The sequence below is a fragment of the Kogia breviceps genome, chromosome 7, assembly GCF_026419965.1.
Source record: "Kogia breviceps isolate mKogBre1 chromosome 7, mKogBre1 haplotype 1, whole genome shotgun sequence".
Classification (NCBI taxonomy): Eukaryota; Metazoa; Chordata; class Mammalia; order Artiodactyla; family Physeteridae; genus Kogia; species Kogia breviceps.
In genome coordinates, this window is record NC_081316.1 from 18,082,490 (window position 1) to 18,104,517 (window position 22,028).

Here is a 22,028-nt window from a genome sequence, read left to right on the forward strand (position 1 = left end):
AAAGTGACCTATTATTTTCATAAATATAGGTACAGAAACGCCTTTAAAAATTTTAGCAAATAAATGCAACGATACATCATGACCATGCAAGGTTTATTCCAGCAATGCAGAGTTGGTTTAACATTTGAAAATCAGTCAGAAGGTATGTGGCTGAATCCAACCATTCCTGATTGGAATGCTCAGCAAACTAGAGATAGAAAAGAATTTCTTCAGCTTGTTTAAAGCTTCTCCAGTCAGCCTACAGTTAGCATCATACTTAATGGTAAAAGACTGAATGATTTCCCCCCAAGGTCAGGAACAAAACAAGGGTATCTGTCCCTACCACTGCTTTTCAGTATTGTGCGGGAGGTTCTATCCAGTGCAGTAAGTCAAGAAAAAGAAATAAACGGTTTCTGGATTGGAAAGGAAAAGGTAAAATTACCTTTGTTCATAGACAGTGTTACTATCTATGTAGAAAATATGTTGTAATCTATGAAAAGACTACTAGAACAATTAAGTAGGTTTAGCACGATTGCACAATCTTGGATCAATATAATTATATTTTTACATACTATAGCCAACAATTAGAATTAAAATCACTAAACAGTACTATTCATAGTAGCATCAAAATATTAAATATATAGAGGTAAATCTGACAAAAGACATGCAAGGCCCATACACTGAAAATTATAGAACAGCTGAGAGAAATCAAGACTTGATAATTATTTAAGAATTGGAAGACTTGATATTGTTAAGATGCCAGTTCTCCCCAGATTGATCTAGATTCAGTGCACTCCCAAACAAAATCATAACAGGTTTTTTTGGTAGCTGTTGACAAGTTGATTTTTAAATTCATATGAAAATGCAGAGGACCTAGAATAACCAAAACAACTTTCATTAAGAACAGCATTAGAGTATTAACACTACCTGACTTCAAGCTACAGTAATTAAGACAGGGAAGAGATTAGGGGGACAGAATAGAGCACCCGTAAGTAGACCTACACACATACGTAGACATCTGATTTATGGTGGAGGTGCAAAAGCAGATCAGTGGAAAAAGGATAGTCGTTTGAAGACAGTGCTGGAACAGTTGGACATCTACATGTAAAAAAATGAACTTATTAGTCCATACCTCTTACTGTATATACACATTAACCCAAAATGGATCTTAGGCCTAAATGTAAGACATAAAACCAGAAAACTTAGTACTGGAAAATCTTTGTGACCTTGGGTTAGGCAAAGATTTCTAAGATACAACACCAAAAGTGCTATACGTGAAAGAAAATTTTGATAAGTTAAACTTTATCAAAATTAAACACTTCTATTCTTCAAAAGACACTTCATATTAAGAGAATGAAAAGACAAAGCATACACTAAGAGAAAACATTTGCAAATCATATATCTGATGAAAGACTTATGTGTAGAGCATATAAAGAACTCTCGTAACTGTCTAGTAATAAAAAAGACAACCCAATTTTTAAAATAGGCTAAAGATGTGAAAAGAACACTTGAGAAAAGACGATGAGCACTTGAGAAGAAGCTCAGCATCCTTGGTCATTAGGGAAATGCAGATTTACGCCACCAGGGGACACCTCCACACACCCTCGAAACAAGGCAGTTGTTTAGATTACGATCTGTGTCTTCAAGCAAAGCCCAAGTGGTAGAGCAGCTGGTGGCCCAGAGTAGGATCAGTCTTAACAGAATGATGGGCACATTGGATCCAGGTGAAGTACAGCACCATCTTTTTGTTGTTGGAGGACTTTTGAATTATTTGGATTTAGTTGGTGGCTGACAGGCGACATTAAGTATTTTGGTCCTTTTTTTCTTAGCTCGGGGAGTACAGACAGTGAGGAAAGTACAGACTCTGAAGAAGAAGATGGAGCAAAACAAGACTTGTTTGAATCCAGTAGTGCCAACACAGAGGATAAAATGGAGGTAGACCTGAATGAACGTAAGTTGCCTTCTTCTTCCGTATCAGCCGCTGTGTGTTGGAGATAGCCTCCAGTATCTGAGATGTCTTCTGCAAGAATAGTTAAGTTGAAGCACGTGTTGTCATTTGAGTCCCCTTGAAGGTTTAAGTCTCAAGGACCGGGCCTAAGGGAAGGAGCAAGTTACACATTTGATGGGAGAGCATCTCTTTACGGTTTGGAAACCCTCTGTGTGAGTCTGGCTAGAGGACAGAGCACACTGGTAGGTCCATCTTCTGGCTACAGAGACTGGGTACCAAAGCAAAAAGGGAAAGACCGTAGATTCTGGAAAGATGAGGAAAGACTGATCTGTAGAATCAGGAGTGCACTTAAATCCGAGGAAACACCTTAAAGCTCGAACAGTTTTTAATGTGTTCTTCACAGTTTTTTTATGAATCCTGTAATCCTAAAATATGTCCAGCTAATGCTTATTTATGTTTTGCTACTTGCTAAGAAGACTTGTGTTAGCTGGCCTTTTAAAAATACTGTTAACCTCTAAGAGTCCAGACAAATTTTTTTGTGAAAGAGCCATGCGGGTTGCTACTGGGGCTTTCCTTAAGGCTGAAAGGGGTTCCTGTTACCCAGGAAGGCCTTTATGACTCAGTTCCAGAGGCTGAAACCCAGCTCTGGAGGTCAGGTTCAACCTCCTCATAACCTCAGAGTTTGGCAGTAATCCAGCAAATCCCACGTGTTCCAGATCCAAAAACGAAGAGCCAGAGAGGAAGTACAGATCCTCTGTCCTCTCACTCCTTTCCCAGCTCACCTTCTTCACGAGGACGTGATACAGTTCAAATGAGCACGCCTTTATCGGGTTCCTCCTGTGTGCCAGGAGCTTAGAGCCTACTGACGAAATGGAGAGGTTTACCGTCCAGTGTGATGAGGACGGCGGCCCGGGGGAGCTCGGGGGGCCCGGCTCACCCCAGGCGTCTGAAGAGACCCCCCCAGAGACTGGGATGCATAATAGGACAAGTAGGGGTCAGTCAGTCTGCACAGAAGGCAACTCACGTGAAGGCGCAGAGCTGTTTAATATAGCTCAAGAAAAGGGTGAGGTGCTGGAGGTGAGGCCAGAGGCCGGAAGGAGAACGTTATCCTGAAGGCTGTAATCTTCCTCCTGAGGGTTTTACTAAGGATTACAGTGTTTGATCTGTTTGGAGATGATTGCTGTGGGCAGCAGCATGAGAGCTGGTCAGAAAGCGCGCACTGGGGCCAGCAAAGCCAGCAGGAGACTCACTGTTACGTGTGAGAGGTGGCGAGGGCTGATCGGGACGGGGCCCGGGCGGCAGGGAGAAAGAGACAGGCTGGAGGCCCTGAGCTTCTAACTCTAGAATATGTGTGTGTTCATGTGTATGGTTCAGTAGTGTTAAGTATATTCACATTATTGTTCAGTAGATCCTCTAGAACTTTTTTGTCTTTCAAGGCTGAAGCTGTACCCATTAAACAACCACTCCCCATTCCCCCTGCCCCAGCCCCTGGCAGCCACCATTCTACCTTCTGTCTCTGTGAATTTGACTCCTCTAGGGACCTCATCTAAGTGGAATCACAGAGTATTTGTCCTTCTATGACTGATGTATTTCCCTTAGCATGATGCCCTCCAGGGTCATCCATGTTGGAACATATGGCAGGATTTTCTTCTTTTTTAAGGCTGAATAATATTTCAGAGTCTGTGGTTTTTGTGGTTTTTTTTTTTTTTTTTTTGCGGTATGCAAAAAAGGCCACTGTTGTGGCCTCTCCCATTGCGGAGCACAGGCTCCGGACGCGCAGGCCCAGCGGCCATGGCTCACAGGCTTAGTTGCTCCGCGGCATGTGGGATCTTCCCGGACCAGGGCACGAACCCGTGTCTCCTGCATCGGCAGGCGGATTCTCAACCACTGCGCCACCAGGGAAGCCCGAGTCTGTGGTTTTTTGAGGTCACTGGGTGGGTGATAAGTGACTTGGAGAGAGACCACACACTTGGTATGACTCACTACCACTGTCACGGTGACGCTGGAGCTGGGTGTGGGGACAGAGAGAGATGGAGGGGAAGCACCCCGGATGAAGGTCCCATTTACCCTTACTCGATGAGATGTGGCCTTACAGGTCTCAGCCCTCCTGACTCTGCTCCTTGGGAAGGGCTTTGCACTGACAGGTCCACGGGGGTCGAGGTGGGGCCGGGGAATGGGGGATGCTCCTCTCCTAGGGCTCTGAGCTGCCTCACCCCCCTGACTTGGAGAGCCTCCGCCATCCCCAGCAATCTCTGTGGCTTCTTTCATTGGTTTTCGGGACTGTTTTAATGTTAGACTAATTCTGGGGAGCTAATCTGGGAAAGAATATCCCAGAATGATAAAAACAACAGGGATGTCATTTTTGTGTAGCCTAATTTAGTTATGAAGTGGAACTTTGACTTGGATGGAATGAGTCTAGAACTTTGCAAAAATGCCTGCCAGGTTGACCCTTCTAAGGTTGCAGGTGAGGTTTTCAGATATGAGGTATCATCCCTTCTCGGTGCAGTGCAGGAAGCAGGCCCTCATTTAACCCTCAGGACTAACCAGATGGTCTTATCCAAATTGAACAAATGAGGAAAGGGGAGTTAAATAACTTGCCCAGAGGCACAGGAAGGCAGTGTGTCTGTAAGATTGGTACACTTCCGTTGTGCACAGGTACTTCTTGGTCATTTGTCTCGAGGAGAATCCCCCAATAGCTAGCAGATTCCCTGGTGTAGCATTCCTTGCTTACAGCCTGGAGCTTCCAAATTGTGATAGAAAACATCCCTGATAAAGAACAGTGGTCCCCACACCCAGCTTGTCCCAGCAAGGATTTGGGGATTCAGCATTGAGTACCGTGAAGGAAAGCGTGGTGTGCGATGAGAGCGAGCAAACAGACAGACATGATTTCATCTGAAGGGACACGTCTCAGGTGTCGACATTTCAACAGAGAGCGGCAGGTTGGACCCAAGCTGCAGCATGAACGGGGCAGCACAGACAGGGGGCAGCGCCCTGCGGTCCCACCTCTCCCGCCTCTGAACACACTGCTGTGCCTGCAGGACCTAGAAGGCCGGCAGGAACAACTCCCCTCTGCCCTCGGAGCTTCACTTCTGACGCCAAACGCGGGAGCGCCCCACACAGACCATTTCTCCACCCCGTCTGAGTGTCCTGTACAGCTCAGTTCAGGCACAGACTACCTGGCTTAGAGCCAGACCACACAGGTTAAGGGCTCAGTCCCGCAAGATAGGTGCCCTGTCCCGACCAGTACTTCTGACCAACTGGCTAGAAATAGGGAGTTCCCGTGACCTCTTTGGGTTTGATTATTTGCTAGAACTGCTCACAGAATTCAGAGAAGCACTTTACCTACTGTTACCGATTTATTACAAAGGATGTTTTAAAGGATACAAACGGACAGCCAGATGAAGACGTAAATAGGACAAGGTCCAGAAGGGCCCCAAGCACAGGAGCTTCTATCCCCATGGAGGTTGTGACGCGCCACCCCCTGTCGCCAACCCGGAAGCTCAGAAGTCCTGCAGTTTGGGTTTTCATGGGGACCTCGTTAAGTGGGCATGATCAATTAATCATTGATCGTTAGTGATTAACTTGACTTCCAGCTCCCCTGCCCTTCCGGAAGGTTGGGGGAAGGGTGGTGGGGTAGGTCTGAAACTTCCAACCCTCTCGCCACCTGGTTGCCCCTTGCTGGCCCCCACCCTGCGGCTGTCCAGGAGCCCCCAGCCTCCAGTCATCTCATCAGCTCCCGTCTGTCACTTCAGAGGTTCCAAGGGTTTGGGGGTGGGTGGGCAGAGACCAAACGCATATTCCTTATTATGTCACAGGAAGCCTTGCTGCTGTTTGTGCTAACGGTAGTAGACTGCAGGGCGGCCGTGGAAAGCATGAGTGTGGAGCGTGGCCGGGCGTGGACTGGGAAGCTTTAAGGTTGTTTCCGGTTTACTGCAGTTGAATAGCCAGCATGCTTTTCTTTAAAAAAAAATAAATAAACTATTTATTTTGGAATAATTTTAGATTTACAGAAAGGTTGCAGAGATTGTCAGGGAGTGGCTGTATACCCTTCACCCATCTTCCTCCCGATGTTAATATAGTCTTGGTACATTTGTCAAAATTAAGAAATTAATGTCAACATGTTCTTTTATGTGTGGCTTTGTATTCTTGTGTGATAATCTCTATTGGAAAAAAAATCAGAGGAATTGCCAAGGGATCAAAGGGAACACACAGTTTTATAATAGGGTAGATGTCACCCAGTTGCCCTCCAAGTGGCTGTACCATGTCCGCTTCTACCCATGGTGTATTAGAGTGCCCTTGGCCCACAACTGCGGGCTTTTCATAATTGCACATCTGTTTTTGAAAAATTCTTGTGTTATAGTAAACTACTGAGGTGTTCTCAAAATGAAATCCTTCCCCTCCTTTTAGCGCCCAGCTGGTCAGCCAGCTTTGATGTCCCCATGGAGACAACGCACGGTGCTCCCTTAGACTCTGTGGGCTCTGACGTCTGGAGCACAGAGGAGCCAGTGCCGACTAAGGAGACGGGCTGGGCTTCTTTTTCCGAGTTCGCGTCTTCCCTGAGGTGAGCTTGTGCGCCAGCTCTCTAAAGCTTTCCACACGAGAACGGAGGATGCCACGGGTATTGTTGACACTGTTTGTCACCTTGATTTTCTTCCAAGTTGAATGTACTGCCTTAAAACAAGATTGAATATCAACAGGGGGAGATATTGACACAGCTATGAGTTACAAGAAAAACAGTCCTCCTCCTTTCATCCAGAATGAACTGGGAAAGGAGTAGATCATAACAGAGTAGGCTGGGGAGATATGGCCAGGAAGTCAGTCAGCACAGTGCTGATGAAGGTGTCAGGACAGGCTTGGGAATGAGGTGAAGCCAAAGAATTCCTGGCAGACACCTCAGTGTAGAATATTACAGAAAAATGCAGAGTATATCTTGAATTTAATAGATAATACGAGCTTGTATTTTGCTTGTAGCTGGTCTAGTGCTGTAAATTAAGGGGTGTGACAGGTATGGCTGTCAATCTTGTTAATTGTAATTCTCAGTAACAGCAACCTATCATTTTGTAGTTTTCCTGAATAATATTATCAGCATTTGAGTATTAACCATGGATTTCATGTCTTGTTAGACTTACTTTGATTTGATTAACGTTGTTTTATTTCATCTACTGAAAAACAATGTCTCCACCACCCCATTTGAAAGACTTTGTTGCTTTCCCCATCCTAACCAGTGATGTTTTTAAACGGTCACTGGTAATGGAAATGATAAGACAAACTGTTATGAACTAGCATTTACCGTTACAGACAAACTACAGAGGAGGCTTTACAGCACCTCTGATAATAGCAGTGAGCTATTATGCAGAGGTAAAAGTGAGATTTATGTAATATATCTCCAAAATATGATGAATTGTTTCACTGACTCTTCCAGTGCAGGACAATCAAGTTTCCAGCTCTTGCTTTTCTGGTTACTTGAGAATGTTGTTTGTTGAAGCATCTTGCTTCCCTTTACAAGCCCTTGTGCACAGGCCATGTTTTCTCATTAAATATCATTAGGAGGGCCAGGCCCTCTAGGCAGTTTGGCTTGAGGTGATAAGGATTTTTGTAAAAATGGCACTGTAGATACAGTTCATAATGTACAGTGTACACACTGCTGTCCCAGCCCTGGGAGCCTGGTGATTATGTGACCATGAGGGGCTGGGGGCATTTTGAAACTGTCTAGAAACCTCTGAGAAGTCCCTGTGTGACTGCCCTGCTGATTTAGGAGAATATCAGCCCACTGACACTCATCTGCTACTCCAAGCCGCCGTCCATTCTTAGATCTATGTGTCATTCATTGGAGTCTATAACCAACTGTGTCTCCCCAGTGGAATTGGAACTGATGTTCAAAGGTTTTTTGGGAATAATGATAACTGAGGTCTGTTTCCCACTGCTAACCTCTGAATTTTCTCTCTTCTAAAAGTACAAAAGACTCTTTAAGGAGCAGCTCTCCAGTGGAAATGGAGACCAGCGCGGAGCCAGTGGGCCCGCTGGCGCCCAGTGTGGCTGCGCTGGCAGTGCAGCCGGAAGGTGGGTGCAGAGAGCTCCGGGGCACAGCCTGTGGGCCGCTCCTTTGGTGGTTGTTCACACTGTAACTTTATGCTGAGTTTTCTAGATCGGAAAAGTTGTCTTTGTCCACAAAGCAGGTTTTTTAAAAAGTTCAGGGGCTCCAACGACCCAGGAAAATGAGATGGTGGGTCTGATGTGCGCAGGGCTATTGAGGAAAAGAAGTTGTGTATGTTTGCCAGAACCACAGCATGCTGATCCTAGAACTGTAAGGTATCTAAGTTACCAGTCATTCGGTTCCCTCAAGACAGGAAAGGAAACAGGCCCAGAAAGGATGAATGGCCTAGCTTACAGCACCCAGGGTGAATAAAACCAGAACTAGTCATGTGGGCTCCAAGCCCATCTTGCACCCAGCTCTTTCATCTCTTGGAGTTTGCTTTCTTGGTGCATATGTGTATGTCTGGGCACATTTCAGGCTCTGTGGTGGTTTATTTTCTTCCCACCTTTGTGAATAGATGAAATGGTCAAGGGTATCCAGTGGCTATCTTTTTCAAAACATGCACTTGTTCCTTGCATAGGCCCTGAACTACTTTCAACCTGATGAGGGGCATGGGAGGTGGGGGGAGAGCGTGGAGGTTAGTGAAGGGGCGAGGAGTGGGCGTGGATAGTATGTGGAGGAAACAGAGAAGTCAGTCCTTAGAAAAGGAAATGAGGGTACAGGTGGAGGGCACAGGAACCAAGAGGCAAGAAATAAATAAACCCAGAAATGAGTATTTTGTAAACATTCTATATAGATGACCTAATTTATCCTTCAGCGGTTCTACAGGTGGCTTCAAATATCCCCATTTTGTGGATAGGAAAACTCAGGCACAGGTTGGGTGCTTTGCCCCGGGCTCTTAGGTTGGTAAGTGATAAGGTGGTAAGGCTGGGTGTGAATTCAGGAAGTCTGACTTCAGAGCCTACACTCATAACTAGTATACCACATGGCTCCCTCTTATAGAACAAAGAAATAATCCACAGGGAACCACAAAAAGGTAACTTTAAAAAAAGAAAAGAACAGGACCCAAGTGTGGGACAAGTGAGAGGAGAAGGATGAATGAGAAGGGTGCATGGATACACCATGAACTGCGTTCTGGTGGGTTGTGGTTGTAGAATATACGACCGCCCGTCTGTCCTGCTCTGGGAACTGGAGAACATGAGGGGCAGGAGAGTTGGCTGGGAGAAAGTTGGGTGTGCGGGTAGCTGGGTAGACTCGGGGTGGGGGGGACTCACCGGTCCTACGCTGCGGGGAACCCACGCAGCTTCTCTCCTGTGGGCATTGCTAAGAGGCAGCAACAGGCAGATCATGTCACTTTTCTTCTTCTTCAAGCAGTAGAGGTAACGTTGGGTGGCTTGGTCTGCACAGGTGTTCGTGACGTTCAGCTGTGTGTCCTTTTCAGCACCAGGCAGTGTGGCCATGGAAGCCAGCTCTGATGGAGAGGAGGATGCAGAAAGTACAGACAAGGTAACTGAGACAGTGATGAATGGCGGCGTGAAGGAAACTCTGAGCCTCACTGTGGATGCCAAGACAGAAACCGCGGTCTTCAAAAGGTAACCAGGGCTACAGTGTGCTGGCAGCTTCAGGTTGGAAGGAGGTGGGGGGGAGGCGGAGGGGAGAGAGACCGCAGATATTAACAGCTTTAATTTGATTCAAATGTGGGTTCAGACATTAGCCTGACATCTTTCTAATATCTCCGTTAAATTCATTGAATCTTAACAAAGAAATGGAGTTTGGGTCGTTAAGTGCCCCCCCCCCCGTTTTCTTTAAAGATTATTTACTTATTTATGGCTGCGTTGAGTCTTCATTGAGTGAGGCACGTGGGATCTTCTGTTGCAGCGCGCGGTTTTCTCTCTCTAGTTTTGGCACACGAGCTCTGGTTTGCAGCACGCGGGCTCTAGTTGAGGTGCGCGAGCTCAGTAGTTGTGATACACGGGCTTAGTTGCCCCGCGGCATGTGGGATCTTCCCTGACCAGGGATCAAATCTGCGTTCCTTGCATTGTAAGGAGGATTCTTCACCACTGGACCACCAGGGAAGTCCCACCCCTCCGCTTTTAATAGTGTTTAGAAGACTGTAGATTCAGAATACTGATGGATTCAAAATACATGAGTATAAAAAACTGACAGTCTCTAGCCATGATAGGAATTGCACTGGATACATGCAGGCTGCAAAGCTTGGACCATCTAAGCCAAAGGTTTGGTGCTATACAGATCATTTTCTCCAGACATAATGCGGCCAGCAGAATTCAGTAGCAAAATGATAGCTTTAAAAAAAATATTTGGAAATTAGCCTCACTTCTAAACTCGTGGGTCAACAAGGAATCATAATGAAAATGAAAAACTTAACACTGAAAGAGTAATGAAAAAGTTCTATCAAAACCTACAGACTGCAACTAAACCAGTGCTTAGAGCTCTGGTTTCCATCTTACACAGACCCTTTCAGATCACGAGAAGTGGTGCTTCCCAACTCACGAAGTCAAGCAAAGCATGAAAGAAAAAATAATTGTAGGCTAATTTCATTTGTGGATCTATAAGTAGAACACTTTAAAGTTAAAAGCTAGCAAACCAAATCCAGCAATGTGTTTTTAAGTCATGACCAAGGATGTATCACATGAATGTAAGGATGTTATAACATTGTAAAGATTATTGAAGGTAATTCACAGGTAAAAGGATAAAAACCCTTTGGACCTTCGGTAGACAGACAGAAAAGCATTTGATAAAAATTAAAGTTGTTTGTGACTATTTAGCAACCTAGGAATAGAAAAGAGCTACTGATAAAAGTGTCTACTGAAAGTTTACAGCAGACTTTATTCTTAACGGTGAAACATTATTTTGAAGAAATAGTCCCTTCAAAGACATGACCCAGACAGCAAACCCTGCAGTGACTGCTTCTCTTCAGCACTGTGCTGCTGGTCTTAGCACACGCAGCATAAATAAAAACATATTTGAAAGAGATAAAATGTTATTGTTTGTTTGTAGGTTATGATTTTCTACATAAAAAATTCCAGTGTAATCTATAGGTAAATATTAGAATTATGAGGAAAGTTTAACAAGTTTACTGGATGCACCCACAAATCAATTGCACCTTATAAACCAACACAAGATGTCTTAGATGTGTCCCTCCCCCTTTTTATTTATTTTTTTAAATTAATTAATTTTTTTATTTATTTTTGTCTGCATTGGATCTTCGTTGCTGCACATGGGCTTATCTGTAGTTTCTGTGAGTGGGGGCTACTCTTCGTTGCGGTGCGTGGTCTTCTCATTGCCATGGCTTCTCTTGGTGCAGAGCATGGGCTCTAGGCACCTGGGCTTCAGTAGTTGTGGCACGCAGGCTTAGTAGTTGTGGCCTACGGGCTCTACAGTGCAGGCTCCGTAGTTGGGGTGCACGGGCTTAATCGCTCCGTGGCATGTGGGATCTTCCTGGACCAGGGCTCGAACCCTTGTCCCCCCTGCATTGGCAGGAGGATTCTTAACCACTGAGCCACCAGGGAAGCCCCCTCCCCCTTTTTAAATGAAAAGTTAAACGTTGTCTATAACTAAGATTGAAAAAAACAAAGGCGTAAATAAATAGAGATATACCATGTTTGCTAATGGGATGATATCTTTGGCATTTCTTAACAAATTAATCTATAAAATGAACGTATTTCTCATCAAAATCCCAGTGGAGTTTTTATGGAAGGGAGAAGCAGACTGTGAGAGTCCCACAGAAGACCAAAGGGGAGCCAAGAAGAGCCAAGATCATGTTAAAGAGAGTAAAGTGAGGGGGCTTAACGATATTAGGCAGCAAGACTTACTGTTATTGAGATGATGCGTGTGACCTAGGCACAGAGTTGTACAAACAGACAGACCCCCTACACTTACGTGTTAGGGTGACATAAGCTGGTGAGGAAGGAAGGGACTAATAAATAGTGATTATCCAATGTTGGAGAAAAATAAAATTAAATCTCTCTCTCAACGTAAGTATGAAAGGCAAAACTACAACTTTCAGAAGACAGCATAAGAGAGTATCTTACAACTTTATGATAAAGGGTTTCTTAACCATAAAAAAGCCAAACCATAAGGGGAAAGATTAATAAATTTGACTTTATTTAATTTCTAGTATTCCAAAAGACACGATAAAATGAAAAGACAAGCCGTAACCAGCAAAGAAACATGCAGTAGCAGGATATAGGAAGAACCTAATGTCAAAGGAAGAGACACAATCTAATAATAACTTTTTTTAAGTTGACAAAGGGTACAAACAAACCATTATTGGTGGAGGAAAACAAGGAGCAGACTAACGGGTCAGCCTCAGCCTCGTGTCAGTGACAGTAATGATTCAGCGCGATTCCATGCATTTTTGTGTGTTTGTTTGGGCTGTGCCATGAGGCACGTGGGATCTTAGTTCCCCAAACAGGGATGGAACCCATGCCCCCTGCAGTGGGAGCGCAGAGTCTTAGCCACTGGAACGCCAGGGAAGTCCCTCCATGTGTGTTAATCTATTAATTCCTATCTAAATTGTTACAGAAAATAGAAAAAGTGCAAAAGCTGCCTGGATCTTTTTATGAGGCAGTGATATCTTAATTCCAAAACCAGATAAGGATAATTACGGAAAATGATCAGCTTATGTCACTTACAAGCAAACTAAATGCGAACATCCTATATAAAATATTTGCTAACTGAACCCAACAGTATACTAAAAATAATTCATAATTATCAGTTAGATTTTGTCCCTGGACTGCAAAGATGGTTCAGCCATCAAGAAATCTGTCAGTGTAATTCACTGCATATTAATAGAGTGAAAGAAAGTCATTTGATGTTTTTGATGAAGCTTTTGAAAAAAGCTATGTATGATTAAAACACTGAGCAAATCAGGAAGAGAAGTGAATTTTCTTAACTTAGTAAAAGCTAGATACCAAAATACTACACCAAAAAGTATACTTAATGAAGAAATTTTAGGTGCATTAACTTTAATGGAAGGAGCAAATAGGGATGCCCATTGTCACTGCCACTGAATAGGCAGTCCTGGGGAGTGTTAAGAAGAAAGGAAAAAGAAATAGAGGTAAAGATGAGATGGGAAGTGATGAAACTGATCATTTGCAGGTGATAATGATCAACTACAACTAGGTCAGTAGCAGACTTGTAAGATTTCAGCAAAGCTGCCAGGTAAGAGAGCAATTTAAAAAATCAGTAGCCTTTCGCTACATCAGTAATAAACAGCTAGGTTGTATATATAATAAAAAGGAAAGTGCCAGTCACAAAATACATCCAACTATAAATTATTTAGGAATGATCTTAACCCAGATATCTATAGAGAAAACTCGAAAGAAGCCACAGAAGAAGATGTGGACAAGTGAAGGCCATCACAATGAGATGGGACAGCTCAGTGCTGCAGAGACACCCACCATCACCAAATTAATCTGTACGTTTAGTGCAGTCCCAGTCACAGTTTCAGCTGGATTTTTAAGACACTTGATAAACATATTCGAAAATTCATGTGGAATAAAAAGTTTCCCAGATTGCTTAGAGAGCTATAGAAAGGTTAAATAAGAGACTTACTCTGGCAGTACTGGTCATGCTGCAAAGTCAAGATACTTAAAACAGTGTGATATTAGCACACAGATAGTTAAAGGGGCTACGGTGGTGAGAGAGAGCTCAGTCCCAAGGCGGATGGCGTAGCAGATGATGGAGGCGGGCTCATTCCAAGGGAGCCAGTGAAGCCTGAGCACGAAGGGTGAGAGCACACGTGTAGTGCCTCCTGTGTGCCCGGCGCTGTGCCAGATGTTTCTCACGTGTTAACTCGTTTCTTTCTTTCAAGGACCCTATAAGATAAGTACCATGGCTATCATCCCACTTTCCAGATGACGAAAATGAGATACTGGAGTTAAGTGAAGTGGCCAGAGTCTCATAGCAGTTAGAAGAAAATGCAGTGTATTCTGACCTGTGGACAGAAAAGGACTGCTTTTTCAAAACAAAAACAAAGCAACCTCCAAAAGCGTAAACCTCATGCAAAGAATAGAATTGGATTACATCAAATTTAAGAATTTCTGGTAAATAAAGAATTGTAGACAAAATTAAGAGGCAGATGGCAAATTGAGGGGGGAAAAGCTTACAGCTCTAAATCAGTCAGAAATTAACATTTAGTATTCAAACCAGTAAGGAAAAGATGTAGAAAATGCAAATCAGAAAATGGGCAAAAAATATCATTAGGCAGTTTACAGACAAGGAAACCCAAGGGGGCAAAACTAAGAAGAGATACTCAAAACTCATTCATTATCAGACACCTCTTACTAGACTGGCAGGAATTGGAAAGGTGAGAAATGCTGAGTATCGTTGGGGCTCTGGGACTACAGGAACCGTGTCGCCCTGCTGGGGGGCATGCTGGCTGGAAGGGTGACCAGCATTTTCCACTCCTGGGTGTACAGCCCTGAGGAGTGTCCCAGCGGCTCCACGGGGCCCCAGCAGGCAGCAGCCGCGGCAGCGTTGCAGCCCTGTGCACAGAGGCGCCAGTCACTGTGAGAACGCGTTAGAACGGGAGGTGTGCACCGTGGGATGCTGTGCCACAGGCAGCAGGAAAAGACGGCCCTCCAGACTGTGCTGGTACAGAGATAAATGCAGGGAGGTGTGCGGTTCCAGGCCAGTGATGTGTCTCAGAATACACATACAAGAATGAAAGTAACATGTATTGAACACATCAGGATAGTTGCTTTGGTAGGCAGGGGGTGGAGAATGGGGAAAAATTAGGAGGAGTAATGAACTAGACTTCTGTTCACTTTCCTCCTCGTAAATTGCCATACCCGTCTGAAAGTCACCGAGAAGTCATCCTAAAGTGAGGTTTTTCATAAGAAAATCTGGGACAGGACCCCACACTAAGAATGATGGACTGTCCCAAAGGGAACCTTTAGCCACCCTTAAGCTCAACTTAGTGCCATCTTGAATTGTGTCAAAATGGGAATGCCAGACACAAAATAGGCAGAAGTCTAAATTCCCAGCCCACAGACAGTTGACAGCATTTGCTCCTTCCTTGTCTTTCTCTGCAAGAGCTGTCTAAGGGGAAAATCATCCTTTCATGTTTTGTTTCCCCAAGCCCTCTCTCTGACCCCTCAGGACCGGTTTTTACCTTTCTGGCCACTGTTCCTGGCTCTCTTTCCCTTCATGGTTTGTCCTTCTCACGCATTGTCAGAAGACAGCTCGAGAAGTTCGTCCTGGCTCAGGCTGCGTGGCCTCCTGCTCACGTGACATCAGCCAGCAAGCTGATGGGGGGCTTGGCCCTGAAGGCAGAAATCTTTAACTAAAGACTCATTCCTTCAAACAGGTTCATTTGACACCTTCACCGAGTCTGCAGTTTTGCTTATGTGCAGTCATGGACATATTATTCCCCCAAATACCTCATTTTTAGGAGTATTCTGAAACTCTTGTACATTTCTTTTTCTGTTTTGCACACTTGGCTTCAGAGTGTTGAAATCCTACCGGTATGTACAGTGATGTGGGACCATTCTTTACCAGACACCAGCTGTATTACATCGTCCCTCTTTCGGCTCCCAGTTGTGTGTGATCCTCCCCTTCCATGGTTTCCCAGTCGTGTCTGTGGTCCCTGTGATCCCCCCACCAACCCACGCCCCCGAGCATGCTCAGCCCCGGGGCTTGGATCCATGGCCGCCATGACTTCCAGAGCCAAATGCATGCGCCCTCCTCCTCCACCCGGTGCTGCTGCGTCGGGCGTCTCATGCTGCCTGTTGTCCTCTTTACCGCAGTGAGGAAGGAAAACTGTCTACCTCTCAAGATGCTGCTTGTAAAGATGTGGAAGAGAGCCTGGAGACGGCAGAGGGGAAGTCTGCAGCCCCCCGGCCCCCCAGCAGCAGCCCAGAGCAGAGGTAACTACCTGCTTCCGGCCGTCCTGCCTGGGCCCTGCTCTGGCTTTGTCTCCTGGGAGCTGGGAGGGAAGTTGGTATGGCGGTGGGGGGTCGTTACAGTTGTTCTCAGGTGTTCAGTGACTTGCACAGAAGCATTTTCTCAGTTCCATATGGTAATCAGGGTGACTGAGCTGAGAACTTAGATGTAACAGTTCATCTCCTACTGCAGAAGCTGAAAACGAACTGGTTTTTGGAGATTCAGTAACATCACTGGCTCTTTGAGAAATTATTCGGGCTGGAAGGGTCTCTCATGCTGGCATATCCCCACCCCACACCCCCTTTTTTTTTTCTTGATGAGGCACCAGGTTGAGGCTGATACTGAGCCCTTCCAGGATTGGGTTCCCTCAGCGCCATAGTCACCCAGCTGCCAGGCACACACAAGCGGCTCCCTAGTGCCTGGTTCCCACAGATGTGTCCACATGACACACAGGAGGGCTTTCCTGGAGACCCTTTCATATGTGTGGCTAAATACTCTCAACTCTCAGATGAGTTCCTCTTTGGCTTTGTTTTTGCAAAATATTTATCTTGTCCAGATGAAGTGTGAAAATCCCACCACCAGAGCCAAGGGATTTGAAATGTGACATTATCTGTCTAATCACCTTTTGCTTAGACTGAGCCCGTGGTCTGGAGGGACAGGCCCAGCCAGAGCCCCAGCCCCCAAGGGCCACCCTGGGCTGTGTGCAGCCCCGCAGGCAGGGCGAGGGTGGCCTCCTGTTGCTCCAGAGCTTGCGTGGCAAGCTGAGGACTTGCCCTTGGACCACAAGGACCTTCGCTCAGCACTGCGCAGACCGAACTGTTTTGATTAAATATATCCAAGTTTGTATATTCCGTCCATAAGGAATAAAGTAGCTTTTAAAGCCATTTCCAAGAAGTACTTTCCCTCTCACCTGATGCCCCCAAATCTAGGCATTTTAGGGGCAGTGTAACCAGTGGGAACCAGCAGGGGGCACCCTCTGTTCACTGGTCAGTAAACCTGTGTGTTCATAGTGTAGGGAACCCTGCTTTTGTTTCTCTCGCGAAATTAACAGCTGGGGTGCGGGGTTTGCTTTTGTAATTAAAAACGTGTGTGTGTGTGTGTATAAAACAAATTGATTATAAGAACTGCTTGAGCATGCTGGCTCTAGTGGCGGCTTTAGGAGGAGGAGACGGGATGGCACTCCGGCTGCAGGGGAGCCAGCCCCAGCTGTGCATCGAAGGGTTTGGGCAAGGCACTTTTTCGCCTAGGGTTTGGTATGTTTTTTCAAAGGTCCTTAGGTGTAATAACCTAAGCAGTCATTGTCACCTCCCTAGTGTCTCCCTGTAAATTTCCTTTATGTGGAGAGCTGCCTACAAGATACCTAGCCTGTCCCACTTTGGATTTGTTGCTCCTGGAGTGTGTTCTTGGTTTCTCTGACATGAGTGATACAGCCTTCCTGTGGGATCGGGTACTGGGCTCTGGAGTGCAGAAGTGTTTGCCTCAGGGGACCCACTTGCTCTTCATGCAGAGAAGCATCTGGGATGAGGAGCCCTGGCTCTCCCAATTTGCAGGACTCAGGCAGTGGCGGAAAAAGGTGGGGAGAGCCAGTGGGAGAAGAGGGGACATCGCTTGTCTGCCTGTCCTTCCTCTGTCCAATACACATATGAGTGCAGCAGCCACTGGTTTAGGCCTGGTGATAAAGCAGTAGCAAAACAGACCCCACAGATAATATATAGGGACATGAAGACTATTATAAAGCTGGATGAAGGAATAGGAGTCCCACTTTAGGTAGGGCAGTCGGGGCATCTGAGCTGCTGTTTTGGCAGGGACAGAGGTAGGTTTTCTGATGCGTCACATTTGCATTCTAAAAGCAATTTACGGCACTGTTGACTATGAAGATAGCCATTTGGGACTTTATGCAATCTTACCAAGATGGTTCCTGTCACAACCAAATATTAATTTTGAGGTTGACAGATGTGCACTATTGTACACAAAGCTTTTCAATGCCACAAAATTTTATTTTTCAGTATTTATCAAGTATGTACGGTATCTGTGCCAGCAGTGTGCAAACAGGTACCTTGCATACGTTGTATACTTATCTCTTTGGTGGGGGAGGAGGTTATTGTCCCCCTTTTACAGGGGGAGAAAACTGAGCTGAGAGAGGTTAAGACACTGCTTGTAAGTGGCGAAGGCAGGGCATATGCCCGGTTATGTCTGGTTCCAGAATGCCAGTGCCTTTGTCTGTGATGTATTGAGACACCATGGAATGTAGGTAGAGTCTGCTGTGTGAGTGGAGCTGACTTCATGGGTCTCTGTTAGGTTTAGCAGGGCTCTGAAGCACTCTGTAAAGTTGGAGTGCCGGTTCAAGAGTACTTGTGCTTCCCAGTTTGGCTCTAAACATCTCTTCCCAAGTCTCGTTCATAAGATGTAGGTCACATTGTAGTTCGGCAGGAAGGTCCTGGGTACCCTGTCACCACTTTGTTCCTTTCGTATCCCCCTCTCCCCCCACCCCCGCAGCGTCACCCCTGATGTTTGTTTCGGGGGAGAACGTTTGTTAAAGTGCACACTTTGTTCTCACAGTTGGTCCTTTTACAAACTTTTGCCATCCCCCCCCAGCCCCCAGTAGCAAAATCCCATTTTTATCAAGTGAAATTTTACGTGGATTGCAATATACAGAACAGAGAAAAAGCTGTTTTGAAGGAGGGATGAGCAGAGAGCTCCTGAAGGCTCGGGGACCACTGACCAGTCTGTCCCTGTGCTTCTGAGAGGCTGAGGCGCGCTGGGTCTCACGGAGCCCCCGCTCCTCTGCAGCCCTTGCTAAGTGCTTAGTTCACCGGAGCTGAAGCTTTAGAGCTGTTCAGTTAGATTTTCTGGAGCTTTAGGAAGATTCATTTAAGAAGCATTTCATGAAGGAAGTAACTGCTGAGTGCAGGCTTTGTGCTAGGCTCTGCGTAGACAATATTCAAATAAACGCTCCCCCGCCTCAGGGAGCTACACGGAGTTGGTCTCACCCCGCAGGACTGAGCAGTCGAGCGCGCCGGCCGATGCGGCGGTTAACGGCCCCGTATGATGAGCGAGCTCCGCTGCCGCTGCTGCTGCCCGGGGACCGCAGGCGCCACCGTGCGGGGTCCGGGGCTGCGTCGGGAGCCCGCCGAGCCACCGCTGCTGCACTCACTCTGCAAGGGATCAGGACCAGCAACCTTTATATTCTAGAGTCTAAGACGTTGTACAGAGAAACCCAGAAGTGTACAAATATTGCACATTGACAAATACCAAGAATTTTTGCGTATGTTTATATTGTATTGTTCTAAATAATGGGTAGCCTGTGAAATAAGATCTTGCCACCCATGTAATAAATAGTAGTAATACTATAGTTAAAATGGCTGTAAGAATAGTTTTATAAAAGTGAATACACAGATCTATTGTATTTGAAACATAACTATTTGACAATTATTAGTGTGACCAAAGTATTAGGCAGTTTTCATACATTTTTCACCTTGTACAAAGTTCTGAATTCATTTTTCTTCCAGGTTGGCGAGGAGTTGTAGGATTGAGATGCCCTCTAAGTGTTATTTTGGTTGTTCTAACTTACAAAAGTGATTTTGAATAAGAAATACTTGGTGTTCTTTTTATAACCAGTTTTTGATTGGTAACTGTTTTCTGTATTGTTTAAAGCGGATCAAAAAATGTAAGTCTATTGGTAGAGATTAAGTATTTATTGCTACAACTTAGTTGATAAATTGATGTTATTGTAAAGCCATATGTTCTGTTAAAGTCTTGTTTGCTTGAACTGATTATCCCTACAGGTGAAACACTAGAATATTTGGAGTGTACATGGCTTGTGGTTTGGGTTTTTTTTTGTTGTTTTTCTTTTTTGTTTTGTTTTGGTTGTTCATCTGCCTTTTAACCCATTCACCAAAATTTACCTTGTTAACAAGCAACACCAATGAAAGTTTCAGAGCAATCTGCGTATCTCACATACCTAAATCATATTAGGCAAGTCAGTGGAAAAATGCTCGTGCTGCTAATGGAATTAGAGTGCGTTCATTTTACAGGCTAGTATTTTTAAACTAGAAATCAAAATCCGGCACCTAAGCATGTTAATTGTTTTACTGTACCTTGTGAGGTTTTCACTCGTAAATTCTAAACCAGTGTATTTTTTTTTAAGAACTGGTTTGTGTACATATATAGTGATTATGGATACTAATTCAATGTAATTTATAATTTTCTATGTCAGTATAAAAATACATCACAGCCTTCTCAAACAGCTGAAGCAATATATTGTATATTGCCATATTGTCTGGTGAAAGGGTTAAATTACTTCACCTCCTGCACTTTTAGATGCAAATCAGTTTTTCATTTCTGTAATAGAAAATTATTCACGTATTTTTACATCATTTGTTTTTCCTGACCAGTATTTAAAACCAAAAGGATATTCTGAAAAATGGCCAACGATTTTTTTAGAAATAGCATCCCAAGCAGCGTGCCTAAACATTACATTGCATATGGAAATAAAAAAATCAAATGTCTAATGCCTTATTTCTGATTTACTTTTCCATTGTAAATGGTGTGGAAACCCTTCATGAGGTTTCCCGAGGCAGACCTAGCCCTCAAGGACAGTGGAGTCGGCAGTGCCCCTGGGACAGACGGCAGGGCTGCTGTGCCTGGCCTGTGCGCGCCTCCTCAGGGACCCTTTCTGTTGGGAGCTCCTCTCGGAAGACACTGTCCTCGGGTGCTCTCCCCAGGACTCTAGCACTGCCAGAGGACGGGGCGCCCTTCACTTGTCTCAAGGATGCTGACTGATGCGGCCTGGACCTCGGGGACTGTGGAGGGACGGCGCGCTCTAGTCTCGCCTGGTGGAGAGCTTTGCGGGCACCGGCCTGGCTCCAGGGGTGCCCGCGCTGCCCCTGTACTGTCTGGATTTGCTTGGCTTCTCCATCCCACCCAAGGTAAACACGGTGTCTTATTTCATGCCGCCCACTGCTGATGAAAGGGCACTCAGGGTTTCTCCTTGGGGTGGTGTTTTGTTCTGCCCGGCTCGCGTGGCAGGGATGGGGCACGGGTGGGCAGCTCCAAGGCTGTTGGGGGTGGGAGGGTGCCAGCCCCGGGGGCAGGAGCGAGCACAAGCTCACGGAGTTTCTACTTTCATTTCTGTGGGTTGGCCATCCTGAATGCGGGACTAACAAATGTCTATGACACCATACCTGTATTAAAAAACGTCAACAGAATAAAGCCTGATTCTTTGTTTCTAGAAGTCTTCTCGTACCTTGCTTGGGCTTTAATAACTAGACAGGGTGTGGGGCCTTAATGAGAGAACCACCATTGGTGTTTGATGGGTCAGGCTTCCTGACACCAGCTCTCTTGCTGCATGCACCAGATCGTGCGCCGGGGAGGCTGGGCAGCTGCCCCCAGGAAGAGCCCACTGTCCGCGGACTCGGGGGCTTGTCCTGCCCAAACGGCGGGAGCAGCCAGAGGCCGACGCGCAGGGGTTCCACGCACTTTGTTCCGGGGATCTGCTGCGAGCTTATGCTGTGTCTGTCCTCCATGTATAGCACCTCCCCAGCCTGGGGTTTTGGCATCTGGCCCCAGGAGGTAACATTGGAGGTAAAATTTCTCAGGTGTTCCATAGTGGTGTTTAGAATGTGATGCCATGTCACAGCTGCTCCTTTTCCCTCCTCCTCCTGTTCGCATACGCAAGCGTCCCCCTGGTTGTTATCAATCCCCCAGAGCCAGCTAGTCACCACGTCCCCCTGTGCGAGTCTGGGCACACACGTCTGGGCCCCCGGACACCGCAGGCCCTGCTGAGCGCTCAGAGCCGTGGGCTCCGGGCCGGGGCTGGCATTCCCTCACAGGCCGCCCCACCCACCCGGGATGGAGAGCTGCTTTTTGTCTCAGCTGCTTTTTCTGTCCGATGGGGAAACCACAGCCACAAAGTTCATGGACCTAAAGCACATAGAATAGTTCTTGCCTTACTGTAAACACTTCATAAATGTTAGTATGTGCTGTCTCCTCACTTCTCAACCCCCTAAGGTCACCTACCGGGCTTTCTAAATCCTGGCTTTGAGCCTGTGGTTCTGCTTACAAGCTGAACCTCCGGAAAACTCAAGCACCTTCACTCCAGGCAGATGGATTTAGTCATTTTTCAGCTTCAGGGTCGGCTACCTCCCACGTGCCAGCTCT

General features: G+C 45.8%; 1 protein-coding gene across 49 annotated transcripts in view; it reads left to right on the forward strand.

Moving 5' to 3' along the window:
• PPP6R3 (protein phosphatase 6 regulatory subunit 3) overlaps positions 1–21,102 on the forward strand; it is a 126,535-nt gene extending 105,433 nt beyond the window's left edge. For 35 of the 49 annotated variants that reach the window (XM_067037768.1, XM_059069313.2, XM_067037767.1 and 32 more), the window contains 6 exons: positions 1,809–1,930; positions 6,335–6,488; positions 7,881–7,987; positions 9,403–9,553; positions 15,734–15,853; positions 18,867–21,102. In XM_067037768.1, the coding sequence (XP_066893869.1) occupies positions 1,809–1,930; positions 6,335–6,488; positions 7,881–7,987; positions 9,403–9,553; positions 15,734–15,853; positions 18,867–18,918 (706 nt within the window). In that variant the 3' untranslated portion in view covers positions 18,919–21,102. Of the gene's footprint in view, positions 1–1,808; positions 1,931–6,334; positions 6,489–7,880; positions 7,988–9,402; positions 9,554–15,433; positions 15,452–15,733; positions 15,854–18,866 lie in introns of all 49 variants that reach the window. The other 14 variants (XM_067037739.1, XM_067037737.1, XM_067037740.1 and 11 more) reach the window with 1 other exon arrangement.
• Positions 21,103–22,028: the final 926 nt, after the last annotated feature.